The sequence below is a fragment of the Papilio xuthus genome, unplaced genomic scaffold (genome assembly GCF_000836235.2).
Source record: "Papilio xuthus unplaced genomic scaffold, Pxut_1.1 DF827756.1, whole genome shotgun sequence".
Classification (NCBI taxonomy): Eukaryota; Metazoa; Arthropoda; class Insecta; order Lepidoptera; family Papilionidae; genus Papilio; species Papilio xuthus.
In genome coordinates, this window is record NW_013530893.1 from 2,718,178 (window position 1) to 2,732,690 (window position 14,513).

A 14,513-nucleotide genomic window follows, 5' to 3' on the forward strand; every position below is an offset into this window, starting at 1 on the left:
TTTTGCAATTAGAAAAAAAATGAACATATTTGTGAAATATTAATATATGTAAGTAAAAATATCTTACATATTTTGTATATTGTTCTTACTTATTTTATGTAAAATATTCCGTCCATGTGAATCTCTTTTTATATTATTTTATTTGTAACAGAATTGTATTAACTGCGCTATATTTTTAGTAGCTCAAGGGCAACTACGCGCTGCGTACTATGCCTTTCCTTAATCCCCCCCCCCCCTTATCGGTATTCTGCGCAGCATTTCCTACAAAGTTCGAACGCGGGAATATGAAATCTTGATTTATATTAAGCTGTGTCTGATTTTTAAATCTAAGTTCTGTTACTTATGTTTTAGAAATTAATTGATGAATGTTTGACAATGAATTCCGTCCATGTGAATCTCTTTTTTTTATATATTTTATACAAATCAAATTAAACAATTTTAATAAATAGATATTTTATTTATCATTTAATAATTTATTACTAACATAACATTGGAATCCATCGGGTAAGTTTTCAAATTTTTCCATGATAATCTTCAAATCCGGTCTACGGCATATTTCTTTTATAGCAAATTTACAAACTTTTCCATTAGTATATAATATACTTGCATGTTCTTTCCATTTACCAGACATGCAATTTGATTTAGCTAATTCCGATTTGATAATAGGCACCAATTTACTACATTTTGATGTTAATTTTGCACATAAAAATAATGCTTTATATGAAATATATCTTAAATGATTTATACAATGTACAAAACTTACATTATTCGGTTTATTCTTCATTATTACTTCTATAATCAAGTTACATAATTTAACTGTAACCTTTTTCTTGTATAGAAAAAAATATTTATCAATCTCATCCTCGTCACAGACTATAGACAATATTGTACAAAATTTATTAGCTGCTAAACAAAATGTTATAAATATATGCTCCCATAATGATTCCTCAGTATTATAATGCAGATTAAAAATATGACCACTTATTTGAATCCCAGACACTCCGATACGATTCTCTAAGAATTTATAAAGGTTTGTAATAGCATGAGAAAAGGATATCTTGTAACACATTTGGCCGGAATATACATTATTGGCCCGACTGACATTTAATGTATCAGTATTGTAAGAATAGCCCAAAAATGTCATTGTATTGGTAAATTTAATAAATTCATGAGGAAAATTTACCAATGTCTTATCGTAGTTAACATTTTTATATCTAGATAAAGCATTTAGAAATGATTTTGCATCCTCCAATGAGTTTGTAATATATAAATAGTCATCAACTACTCGAGTAAATAGTTTCAATTCTTTTACATTTGTATGATGTTCGTAAAAATAAATTTTATCCATATAAGAGTAGTATAGTTCAGAAAGGGCTGGTGAATATTTGTACCCTTGTACTAAGCCTTCCTTCCATTCGTAAATTGTTGATCCAATACGAATTAATAAAGGCTTTTGTAACTCTGACATAATGTCCTTAAAATTCTGCGCTAACTTTCTTTTCATATAAATACATTTCTCTGATTCTTGTAACATTAAATGTCTTTTATGAATTATCTTTAATAATTGCTGTTTATTAATAGAACCAAAAGCATTAGTAAGATCTGTTTTTATAAAATACAGTTTTGGTTTATTCTTTTCAAGCCATGTTGCATGCAGTAACTCATACTGTTTCCCCATTTTCTCTTGAGTCTTTCCAGTTAATGAATTTATAAAAAATAATTTTTCTTTAATTTTACATTTTTCATCTTTACTTAGTTGATTATTTTTGTAGCATACAATTATTCTGCAATTATTATTAGGCTTAAGTATTAAATGAAGTTTTGGGATGTCTTTTTTAAGATTCTTAAGACACAATCTTTCCTGAAGATTGGAATTTTTTATACATTTACTACCCAATTTCAATTCATATTTTTCAATAACTTTGGTATGGAGCATATTGTAGACTGTTTTGTCGTGAAAACTTTGCCAGTGCTCTTTTTTAAAAAAATAAAGCTTATTTTCATCTGAATCTAATTTACATGTAGTCACATAAAAATTTAAGTTTATAATAGCTGATAAAATATATTTCATAACCCAATATAGAAATCTATACAGTAATTTCATAGACGTGTCAATACGAAGCGTTGTCCATGGGAATATAGAAAAGTCCCATTTTCTCAATAATTTTGTGAAAAATAAATATTGTCTATTCATACTAAATATTATTGTATGGACTAGTTTGCGAAATATCTTATAATTATGATTCCCACCGTAGAAGTATTTAGGTACTAAATCTTGTAAAGCCTTCATACATCCAATGAAGATATCTTCCTTTGCAACTGCTTTCATAATTTCAGAATACATACATCGAGGAAAATATTGTTTAAAGTCTTCTTTGCAGTTAATTCTAACATTATTTCTTACCTCGTCGATGAAATTAATAAAGGTTCCGGGTAATTCGTCTGCTAAACATTTGTCTTCAAGTATATATTCACAAAATAATTTGCTATCTTTTTCTTTTAGATATTTCAAATTAAGAACATTTTTAAATGTTCTAATATTTTGTTTGTTTATAAAGTAATGAGAGAAACATATGGGATTATCCATAATACACAAACTGTAATCACCAATTTTAAATAATAAATAACTAAATTAAATAAATTCCCATGTTTTCGGTACTTTGCTTAGTTAAGCAAAATGCATTTAAATTTTGCGGCAACTTGTTGCAACTTGTATTCGAAATTCGAACAAGTTGAAACATGTCATTACGTTTCTTTTTAAGATTCTATTTTAATGAAAGGTAAAAAAAAATTAGGTCTTGTATAGTATTCGGTTTTTCAATATTTGAGACAGGATAACATGATAAATAAAATATAAATAATAAGTAACAACAAGTTTGTAAATTTGTAAACAAAAAAAATGAAAGAAATATTAATGACAACTAAGCAGGCAGGTAATTTTGTCTAGCGGCAACATGGATATTTCGAAATTGGAAAATTGTTACACACTTGTTGCGCACAATTCAAAATGTATTTGATTTCTATGATATATAATAACTTTTAATATAATTTATTTATGTAATTACTTTGGAAGAATTTATGCAGATTAAAACTTAAAATGAAATGTTTATAATTGTTATATAACCTTAACGTCAATATAATTTTCATTATCAAATTATCATATACGCATGTGATAAATCTAATACGAGAGTTCGACGTTACAGCACAGTATACAATCGAAAAATAATTATTACTTTAAATAATTATGGCAAAGACAATTGTGAATGATTTGATACAAATTTTTAAAAGCGGTGTAACGGCAGTCTTGCCTGAGAATATCATAAAAAAATGTTTAAATTACAGTCCTATAACACAAAATCTAAAAGTTTGCGAAGAAAATTATGACTTAAAAAACAAAAAAGTTTACGTAATCGGAACTGGAAAAGCTGCACAAAATATGGCTATTGAAGTTGAGAAATTAATAGGAAGCAAAATCACAGAAGGAATAATTAGTATACCCAAAGGAAGCTTAAATAAGAATTTAATTGAAACAAATATATCTTATTATGAGGGTGCCAAAGATAATTTACCAGATAAAGAAGCTATGATTACAGCTAAAAAAATTTACCATCTTATAACAAATCTAGGAAAAGATGGTTTCCTTTTGGTCTTAATATCAGGAGGTGGCTCGGCTTTACTACCTTTGCCAATAGAACCAATAAAGCTAAGTGAAAAAACTACATTAATTAAACAATTAGCACATTCAGGTGCAGATATAAAAGAGTTAAATACTGTTAGAAAAAGAATATCTGCTCTAAAAGGAGGACAATTAGCTTTAAAAAGTAAAGCAAACAAAACTGTTGCACTAATACTATCAGATATAGTTGGAGATCCATTAGACTTAATTGCTAGTGGTCCTACAACAGAGAATACAGATAATCCAGAAGATGCTTTAAATATTATTAAGAAATACAATTTATATGATAATCTCCCACAATCTATAATTACAGTGCTAGATAAGAATAATCAACAACATTTTCCAAAAGAAATAGTTAATAACTTTATCATTGGTTCAAATAAATTGACCACAGAAGCAGCTGCTAATAAAGCTAAAGCACTTAGTTATTTTCCTATTCAATTATCAAATATTGTAACTGGTAATGTCAAAGAAATTGCACTCGAATATGCAAATTTAACAAAAGTATTTTGTGACTTTTTAAGTAACAAAATTAATGCAGCAACATTAAGAGACATCATAGACAACTTAAGTATACCAGGACTTAATTCACATTTCATAGATTCTCTTGAAAGTATAAAAGAGAAGGATATCTGTTTGATATTTGGTGGTGAAATTACTGTAGAAGTAAAAGGAACAGGGTTAGGTGGAAGAAATCAACAATTAGCTTTAGAATACTCTTATTATTTGAATGATATAAAAGATGAACTAAACAATTATAATATTTACTTTCTAAGTGCAGGAACTGATGGTATTGATGGACCTACAGATGCAGCTGGAGGTATTGGCTATCTTGATTTGATATCAGATTGTAAAAATGAACAACTAGATGTTAATTCATATTTGAATAATAATGACTCATATAACTTTTATAAGAAGTTTAAAAATGGTTCCCTTCATGTAATAACAGGTCATACAAACACTAATGTGATGGATATTCATTTAATATGCATTAAAAGACAATAATAATTATTAGAAATATTTTTCTATAAACATGGTTTGAGAAATAAAGAAATGTTACTCGGCTTTTCCTTTTCAACTTTTAATTTAGCAGATGCCAATACTGCTTGTTTACATAAACCAGCAAATTTATCTTTCTTCCTTTTGTTGTTTTTTATTATTTTAGGTTTATCCTTAATAGTGTTTGATAGTGTATTATTTTTGTTGCTCAATGAAAATACATCCTTGGATGTGATATATGCATTTAGTATTTGGTTCTTCTCAGTCGCCTTTAGGTCCTCTTTATTTTCTATAACATTTTTCGATTTTATGTTTTTCGTATATGTATTTCTTAATTCAACCTTTTTTAGTTCTTTATCTTTCGATTTTGGTTTTAAAACAGTCCTAGTAGTGTTGTGTTTGCAAAAAGAACAGATTTGTTCCTAAAAAAAGACAAGCAGAGTAAATAATGATAAAAATAAGTTATCAAAATATATGTTTTCTCATTATACTTACAAGCTTATTGCTATGTAATAAATCTTTTTTTGTTTTATTTTTCTTGATTCTTTTTCTCTGTCTTTTGGTGAGTTGTAATGATTTGACCTGAAAATAAGTAATAATGGTGATAGGAACCATATGAAATATGTATACTTATGAAATAACAGAAGTGTCATACTTTTGAAACAGTATTTTTTGTCCATTCTAAACAACAATGCGGACAACGGCTTTTGACTGAGAATTGTTGCTGTGGTAATCCATAACCTTGTGTTATTTCCTTACATCTCATCCTAAAAGAATAATAATTTATATTTTAATTAATATGTAAAATATAGGAATTAAAAGAAAGTCTTATGATAAGGATTCTTACAAGTAAAAACTTCTAAGATGTTGTACTTGCGAATTCTCTTGTGGTACAGTTGCTAATCTAGTTGCTACTTTGTATAAAAATCCTATTCGTTTTTCAGTCATCTTCTTTTGTAATCAATTGAGTGAAGTACAGTTAAGGCAATTGCCAAAATATTCGGGCAATATCATTAACAAATGCAATATGTATTAACTTGTGTAAATATTTATTTGGTAAACTTTATATTGCTTTGTGTTATGGACAGGGGCAGGGACAGATGTCAAAATGACTTTAATCCAATTTTTGATGTGAAATTGACAGTTACGTTAAAGTTCAAAAATTTTAAGTGGTGGTTTTCTATATGGTGCTAAACATGTATCTTAGGCTTAACATTAAATTAAAAAACTTAAAAATAAACGGGATATTATATAACAGCGGGTTAGTTATCCTTGTTAGAATATAATTTTATCACTTTGTTACATTGAAAATATTATTAAATAATGTACAGAGAAATAGAACATAAGTAAATAAAAAATATATTTTAGGAATTGAATTTGTATAATTACAACGAAATACGATTATTAGAAAATAATTTTTGTCTAAAAATGTTGTATCCAAAGCTTAAAATAAAGGAACACTTGAATTCGCGCCAAAATTAATTGAAGCTTGTCAAACAAACCCAGTCAACAACTTTATTAAAAGTTGAAATTTTAAAATAAAAAACTAAGTTCTCATTCCAAGAAACCACTTTTATCTAAATAAATAAGTTTTAATTAAGAATACGAAAAGAAAGCTGTGACATAAGTGATTTATCTGGAAACCCCCACATGTGTAAGCTAAAGTAAAAAATAGGGACTTAACCTGTCAACAGTTTGTTAAACAGTTAAAAGCTTTTTATTTGAAAATAATAATAACTTAAACAATTTTTAATACTTTTAAACATGGATGTAGCTGATACTTATTCTACCCAAAAGCAAGTAAAAGATGATGTAGGCGTGCGTTGTCAAAAGCTGTTCCAAGATTTTCTAGAAGAGTGAGTTCTTTTTACCGAATTTATAATATTTATAACATAAACTCAACTAAAGAAATATTTTACAAAGTACTGTGACATTTTATTCATGGAAAATTAAAATATTTTTTCAAATTAAGGGCAATTCTTACATTAGGAGATGTCTATAATTCCTAGGAGACTTTCAGTATGTGTCACATAATATACTAGTACATTTATTAGTAATTAATGTAATATTGTGAAGGACTAGTTTAACTTATATTGCAAACTATACAAATTGTTAAGTTTTTCAAAAACAAGAATTTTATGTAAATTATATTAAAAAGTGTACTATAACTATGTTTAATGATTTAAGGTTCAAAGAAGACAATGAAATTAAATATGAGAAACCGGCAAAAGAATTAATAAAGCCTGAAGCCAGTACTTTAGAAGTTAGTTTTGATGATGTTGAAAGATACAATCAGAATCTGGCTACAACGATTATTGAAGAATATTACCGAATATATCCGTTTCTCAACCAAGCTATATTAAACTATGTGTTAAGTATAACTGATAGTAATGTTAAAAAGGAAATTGTAGGCAAAGAATGCTATGTGTCTTTTGTAGATGTGCCAACAAGGCATAAAGTACGAGAATTAACAACGGCTAAGATTGGAACATTGATAAGAATTTCAGGACAAATTGTGAGAACTCATCCCGTACATCCGGAGTTAGTTTTGGGTACATTTGTCTGTTTAGATTGTCAGACTGTTGTTAAAAATGTTGAACAGCAATTTAAGGTATGTTTATATGTTTAGAAACCTTTAAAAATCTGTTTATTCTATTGTGAGATATTATTACAACCTCTATAAGCGAGAAAAATTATTCAGTCCCTTGGACTCTTGCTTACATAGGTATGAATGGAACATGAACATCGGATTAGTATGAAATATAATAAAAAAATAACTTAACTAAATTTAATTTTTCCAATTGCCTTTTACTTAAAGAAATTATTATGTATTACATTATTTAATCTGTTTAATTTTATTTACAGTATACATTACCAGCAATTTGTCGGAATCCAGTCTGCGCGAATCGAAGACGGTTCATGCTAGATGCTGACAAATCAGTATTTGTTGACTTCCAAAAGATAAGAATTCAAGAGACACAAGCAGAGTTACCTCGTGGCTGTATACCTCGCTCTCTTGAAGTCATACTAAGAGCAGAAGCTGTGGAATCCGTACAGGTATTTACCACCTTTGAATACATCTCCGTGATGATTTTGAATATTAACTTTATGCTCTTATAATTGTAGAGTAACATAGTATACCCACCGTTTGACTAAGTTTGGTATAAATAAGTATTTATTAAATACATTTAAGGGCCACTTAACATATATTAAAAAATTCATAGTGAGTTAAGATTATAATATAAAAATGTAATCTTTAAATATATAGTTGAACCGAGATAAGTGAGAAACTTCTATAAGTGAGAGAGAGAGAGAGTTATTATCTGGCTTGATGGTCAACTTCCATAAGAAATCCATCCATCTATAAGAAAATTCTGGTTAGAGAAAAACCTCTATAAGAAAGACAAATAATGCAGTCCTTTGACCTCGCTATAAATTTCTTTCACATTACAGGCAGGTGACAGATACGATTTCACAGGTACACTTATAGTAGTACCTGATGTTGGCTCCCTTTCATTACCTGGTGCAAAAGCGGAGCTGACAACAAGGACTAGGCAGGGGAATGAAGGTCAAATGGAAGGTATCAAGGGATTGAAAGCATTGGGTGTACGTGAACTGCACTACAAGTGAGTTGAGGTCATTTATACATAGTCTAATGGCTTTACTAAATCTTACCTAATCCAACCGCAAGCATGGGGTCATGACTCCAGGCGGTTTCTTTGTAACGTTCAGGAACAATTTACCGAGATATCTTACAAATTTATACTACTATTATAAACTGATTGTTTGTTTGTTTTCATTAAATAGAACTCGAAACTACTAAACCGGTTTGAAGAATTCTTTCTTTCTTGGGAAGGTATGTTGTGATAAAGTGGGCTATAAATATAATCAATTGCTGTTCGTTAGTGTCGCTAAAACTCGAGAACGGCTGAACGGATTCATCTTATCTTAATCTTAAAATGTTAGTGGAGGTCTAGGGAAGGTTTAGAAGTTGAGAAAAATTCCAATAATTTCTGGGAAATAATGAAGTTTTTTTCCATTCGACGCGGACGGTATCGCGGGCGACAGCTAGTGTAGTATATAAATTGTTTTCAGGACAGCATTCCTCGCGTGCAGTGTACAGGCGATGTCGCGTCGCTTTGGTACAGCGGAGATAACTGCTGACGACCTTACAACTGACGACATGAGGAAACACATGACAGATAAGGAGTGGAACCAGGTATATTGTTTCAAATCAATAGTAAATGAAATGTTTCTAAAATTGTGTGATTTACTGTTGGTTTCTGAGATTAAAATCTCTGTATGAAAAATGTACAAAACAGACATAATGATATGTTTGACATGGGGATTCATGTCTCAGAAACCCATGGTAAATTAAGTGAATATGTAGTATTTAAATAGGTAATATTATAAGTATCGTGACAATTTAAATTATTTTTGTTAGCCTATTTAGTGTGTTTATTTACTTTACCGTTTAAATCTTTTATTTTTTTTATTAGTGTAACCGTCAACTATGTTCTGTAGACATACCCGAATGTTTCCGTTTAAGTCAGTCTTTCTTAAAGTGGGCGATAACGCCCCCTTGTGGGCGATGCGGGTCTCAAGTTGCGGGTTATAGTAAAAGTATCCTTTACAATTCTCCATTAATATACATATATAGGTTACAATAATTAATTAATTTAATTTGAAGTTATAGTGGTTTTTAAATATGTGGAAATATGGGGGCGCTAAAAAAATATTTATTCTCAAAGTGGGCAGTAGACAAAATAAGTTTGGGAACCACTGGTTTAAGTGTTCTTTTTTTCAATATGTTTTCTATCTAGGTGTACGAGATGACAAAAGATAGGAATCTGTATAACAATCTAATAACCAGCTTATTTCCAAGCATTCATGGGAACAATGAAGTAAAACGAGGAATATTACTCATGTTATTTGGAGGTGTTGCTAAAACTACTATTGAAGGTAGGTCAATGTTTTGAATTTGTTTAACAGCGCCATCTAGTTAACTGTGTAAAAAGTAATTTGTCTTATTGATATGATTGACTAGCTGTCGGCCGCGACTCCATCTGGGCGGAATTAAAAAAAACTATTGGTCGCAGCATAACATAGATCTCTATATATGTTCTATAAGTATGCCAAACTTCATCAAGATCCGTTCAGCCTTTCTAGATTCAACCTTCAAATAAACATACATCCATCTAAATTTTCGCATTTATAATATTAGTAAGATGTTTATATAGGAATGCATGATTTTATATAAGAAAAAACGATTTGTAATATTAAGAAATACCCCAATATTTATAATGCCCATATTTGACTGCCGGAAACTAAAAAAATATCAATTTTTCAAAGATCTTCGGAGACCAAAATTAGTTTTAAACATGTTTCATCAGTGTAAACGCACAATATTTCCAGGTACCACACTTCGCGGTGACATCAACGTATGCATTGTAGGAGATCCGAGTACTGCTAAGTCTCAGTTATTGAAGCAAGTCAGTGAGATGACACCGCGTGCAGTCTATACCAGTGGCAAAGCATCATCAGCCGCTGGTCTCACTGCAGCCGTCGTCAGAGTGAGTATCTTACTAATATTATATAATAAATGCGAATGTTTGGATGGATGGATGTTTGTTTGAAAGTATCTCCAGAACGGCTGTATGGATCACGCTGAAATTTTGAATAGATGTAGAACATAGTCTGGAAGAACACATAGGCTAATAATTAAAAATAATATTGTAAAACTTTCTATAGTATATTTGAATTTGTCTCCAATTTTTAAAAACAAACCATTAATAATTTCTGCCATTTTTTATAGTCCACAATTTCACTATTATATTCATAAAACAGTCGAATCTGGATAAGCTAGAAACTTCTTTAAGTGAGTCTGGTCATGTCTGGCCTCCATAAGCGAGAAACTTATAAAAGCGAGAATAATATCCGATCCCTTTTGCTTATTCAACTTCGATTGTATTTACCCTTTACCCTTCTTGACACAGGATGAGGAGTCATTTGACTTCGTGATCGAAGCTGGAGCATTGATGTTGGCTGACAATGGTGTTTGCTGCATTGATGAGTTTGACAAGATGGATCCCGGAGACCAGGTCGCCATACACGAGGCTATGGAGCAGCAGACCATATCTATTGCTAAGGTTGGTGCAACTTTTTTATAAAATATGAAATAGCAAAGCGACCCCTGCCCATAGACATTCGCAATTCCATGTATTGCCGTTAATCGACGGAGAACGGGGAGGCATAGAAAGAGAATATTTCGGCTTTCAATCCTCAGTCAAATCCACTTCGTCTTCACACCTTATCCTTACAAAAAAGGGAAGGGCAAGATAACTAAAATTAGGCCTCCGGCTTACATGGGTTTCTGAAACTCATATGTCCATCCAAAATATATTGTTATCAAAGATAATGACATGGATGACGATATGTTTTATATAGAAATTTTGGTCTCCGAAACCAAGCGGTCGGATTATCTATATGTATAAATAAATTGCTGTTCGTTAGTGTCGCTGAAACTCGAAAACGGCTTAACAGATTTATCTTATCTTGGTCTTGAAATGTTCGTGGAGGTCTATTGAGGGTTTAAAAGGTGAAAAAAATTTGAATAACTGCCGGGAAAACCCTTTAGGAGCCTTTTTCTTTAATCCCGCGCGGACGAAGTCGCGGGCGACAGTTAGTATAAAATATACTTACTGAATAACAATATTTATCATTTCAGGCAGGTGTAAGAGCAACTTTGAATGCTAGGACATCAATATTAGCAGCCGCAAATCCTGTAGGTGGTAGATATGACAGAGCGAAGTCCTTACAACAAAATGTAGCGCTAAGTGCTCCTATTATGTCACGTTTTGATCTATTCTTCATACTCATAGATGAGAGTAGCGAAATGGTTGATTATGCGATTGCAAGAAAAATTGTCGATTTACACTGTAATAAGGAGGAAACTTATGATTGTGTGTATTCAAGAGAAGATCTATTAAGATATATTGCGTTTGCGAGATCCTTCAAGCCTTTTATCACTGAAGTGAGTATTGACCATTTTATCAATCAATCTTACTAATATTATCATTATCATCAGCTCACTATACTTCCCCACTGAGGGGCTCGGAGTTAACCCTGGATTATGAATGCGAATTGTTGGATTATGAATGGATATTTGTTGGAAGGTTACATGAATCTCGCTGAATGACATAGATGTAGAACAAAGCCTGGAAGAACACATAAGATAATTCAGGTTTTGTTTTAAATGCGCACGGACGGAGTCGCGGGCGACAGCTATTATAGTAGGAACATAAAAATGTTAATTGCTTCATATTTCATGCTAATATTTTAAATGCGATAGTTTACATACTAAATATTTAGTTTCGCACGAACAACGTCGCGGGCTAAAGTTGTGAATATTTAGATTGTGAAGGTAGTGAGAACCAACTCTTAATTATACATTCTAGGAAGCAGGCAAGCTACTAGTAGAGTACTACACAGCCCTGCGGGGGCGTGACGCGGGCGGTTCGGGGGCGGGGTCGGGGGCGTGGCGTATCACAGTACGTCAGCTGGAGTCACTCGTACGTCTCGCGGAAGCAGTCGCCAAATTGCACTGCAGCGGTGCTGTCACTGAACACCATGTACATGAAGCTTACAGGTATGTCTTACAAATGAACACGCTATATATAAACAAATAAATGTCACTAACTTGGTTTCTCAATTATCTTTATAAAACGTATCCATGTCATATTTGACAAAATAGGGATAGCAATTTAAGTGAAGATTTTTGTCTCAGCAACCCGTCGTAATATGTATACTCTGTTTCCACTGGCCTCTATAAATGGAGTGGCTATGAGACTTAGTATTTTGTGCCTATTTGATTTTCGCCATTTTAGCATTTTTTTGATTGTAACTAATTATTATAGGTAGAATTAACTATCACCATCAGGCGTATTTAAATCTGAACGAATTTAAGGCTACAATTTCCAAGCAATCGCGTATATATTTATGAAGTCAGTTTCTGTACCAGAATAATTAGTAACGTAAGTTCCAAGACTACAAATTTACCGCAAAACTATTGCAGGTTACTAAACAAGTCAATAATCCGAGTGGAGCAACCTGATATACATTTAGATGAAGACGATCCTCAATCTGAACCAATGATGGAGGTTGACCAAGACCCATCTACAGCTACCACTGGTGAGTATTATGTTATTTCTAATGCCAAGATTAAGGCACCTTATATTTTATTAGTTGAAAAACAAATTATTGTTATTTTACCGCTGTATAAAGCAAATTGTCAACCCTGTCATTTTCTTTGACAAAGCAGAAATAACAATTATGTTTGAAACGGAAATTTTGGTCTCAGAAGCCCACGGTTAATAATTAGTTTTTTATTGCCTTCTAGTGAATGGAGACTCATCTGGAAAGAAGAAATTAACCCTATCCTTTGAAGAATACAAATCACTAAGCGTCATGCTTGTTGTATTTATGAGGAAAGAGGAAAGCGAAGCGGAATCTAGAGGTAAGTTATATGTATTTGAAGAATTTGCCAGCGACGTATTCTCAAGGAATTAAAGAAAAACTCGTAATAAACATAGCCGATGATACTCAGTGATAATGTAGCTTACTAATGGCAAAAGATATTTTAAAATCGATCCAGTAGTTTTTGAGTTAATTACATCTTTTTACAATTTCCCTTAGTAATATTAGTGAAGATTAAGAAAACGATGGACATCACAAATAAACTACCGTACCATATTTTTAGTTAATATTTTTTTTTTGTTATTTACTCTTTTAATCATTCTTGTTACGTTTTCAATTACCTTCAACCTTGACGTTGGCGAAATCATAGAAATTAAACGATGGGGTCCATTAGTAAATAAAAGAAAAAGAAGAAGTAGTTAATAAAATCATTTACTACGCGCGCAAATAATAGTATTTGCGTGGTATTATTTAGTATTAATAGTCATTTAGCACTGAGAGTTCTTAAGAGCATTTAGTGTGATTAAATATACACTATGGACTATTTAAGTAACTCATTAGATTATTTTACTGTGTCACAAACGCACACGTAATGCAGGTGTCATGTTATAGTACCTGGATAGTAATATAATTATCCTTGCAGGTGAGGAGAGCGCAGGCATGCGAAAGAGTGCAGTCGTCAACTGGTATTTAGAACAACTGGTGACACAAGGACAGATAGAAAATGAAGACGAGTTGGTTGAAAGGAAAGTTCTGGTTGAAAAAGTTATTGAACGGCTCATGTATCATGTAAGTATAGCTATCCGTTCATATGTTAAGCTTTTCTTCAAGAAAGGAAAAGGGATTGTCTAAAATAGTGATGAAATAAGTTTGTGTCTACCTTAGGTTTTTTTTTGTTTCAGGATCAAGTTATAATACCTTTAACAACCACTGGTCTAAAAGCGACACAGAAATCATCAGAACAAGAGATAGAAGACGATCCATTATTAGTCGTTCACCCTAACTTCGTTGTGGACGCATAATTGATTTTTAATTTTTTAATTATTAAGCTGGTCTTTTTAAAATAATGAATGATGATTTGATTTTTAATTCTTGTGGTTTTTTTTCTAAATAGTAAACCCCTTACATTTTGCAAATCGCTGCAATAAGGCCTATTTTCCGTTAACCTTCCAGATGGATATAAAGAAGACATTTTACCTTACATAATCTTTGGTCAATATTCCATACAAGGCTACTCCTCCAAAGTAACGAACATTTTCCAAATAAGATATGACCTAAAGGTCTATGTTACCAGGTCATAAAATTAAATAAAAACAAGGCTACTCCAATTCTTTGGTTTCTCACAATTTGCAGCTGTCACTGT

The 14,513-nt window shown here is 31.3% G+C and overlaps 4 protein-coding genes across 5 annotated transcripts; 2 read left to right on the top strand and 2 right to left on the bottom strand.

The window, feature by feature from the left end:
• Nucleotides 1-442: 442 nt before the first annotated feature.
• Tert (telomerase reverse transcriptase) lies at nucleotides 443-2,700 on the bottom strand. The gene has a single exon (XM_013310140.1). It carries the CDS (start codon nucleotides 2,585-2,587, stop codon nucleotides 455-457), a length of 2,133 nt encoding a protein of 710 aa, XP_013165594.1. The 5' UTR covers nucleotides 2,588-2,700; the 3' UTR covers nucleotides 443-454.
• A 397-nt stretch (nucleotides 2,701-3,097) lies between these two features.
• LOC106116351 (glycerate kinase) lies at nucleotides 3,098-4,704 on the top strand. Its single transcript, XM_013310141.1, has one exon. It carries the CDS (start codon nucleotides 3,245-3,247, stop codon nucleotides 4,679-4,681), a length of 1,437 nt encoding a protein of 478 aa, XP_013165595.1. The 5' UTR covers nucleotides 3,098-3,244; the 3' UTR covers nucleotides 4,682-4,704.
• Nucleotides 4,689-5,782, bottom strand: LOC106116352 (uncharacterized). Of its 2 annotated transcripts, none has more exons than XM_013310144.1 (4): nucleotides 5,549-5,782; nucleotides 5,331-5,442; nucleotides 5,171-5,257; nucleotides 4,689-5,097 (listed from the first exon to the last, which is right to left on the bottom strand). In XM_013310144.1, exons 2-4 carry the CDS (start codon nucleotides 5,439-5,441, stop codon nucleotides 4,702-4,704), a joined length of 594 nt encoding a protein of 197 aa, XP_013165598.1. In that variant the 5' UTR covers nucleotide 5,442; nucleotides 5,549-5,782; the 3' UTR covers nucleotides 4,689-4,701. The 2 variants fall into 2 exon arrangements, with proteins under 2 accessions (XP_013165598.1, XP_013165596.1); XM_013310142.1 differs by having other exon boundaries at nucleotides 5,523-5,782.
• A 364-nt stretch (nucleotides 5,783-6,146) lies between these two features.
• On the top strand, nucleotides 6,147-14,204 carry Mcm6 (minichromosome maintenance 6). The gene is made up of 14 exons (XM_013310292.1): nucleotides 6,147-6,531; nucleotides 6,863-7,286; nucleotides 7,541-7,732; nucleotides 8,129-8,301; nucleotides 8,771-8,894; nucleotides 9,499-9,637; nucleotides 10,091-10,248; nucleotides 10,672-10,824; nucleotides 11,403-11,708; nucleotides 12,133-12,323; nucleotides 12,750-12,865; nucleotides 13,074-13,190; nucleotides 13,794-13,939; nucleotides 14,053-14,204. Exons 1-14 carry the CDS (start codon nucleotides 6,440-6,442, stop codon nucleotides 14,170-14,172), a joined length of 2,451 nt encoding a protein of 816 aa, XP_013165746.1. The 5' UTR covers nucleotides 6,147-6,439; the 3' UTR covers nucleotides 14,173-14,204.
• Nucleotides 14,205-14,513: the final 309 nt, after the last annotated feature.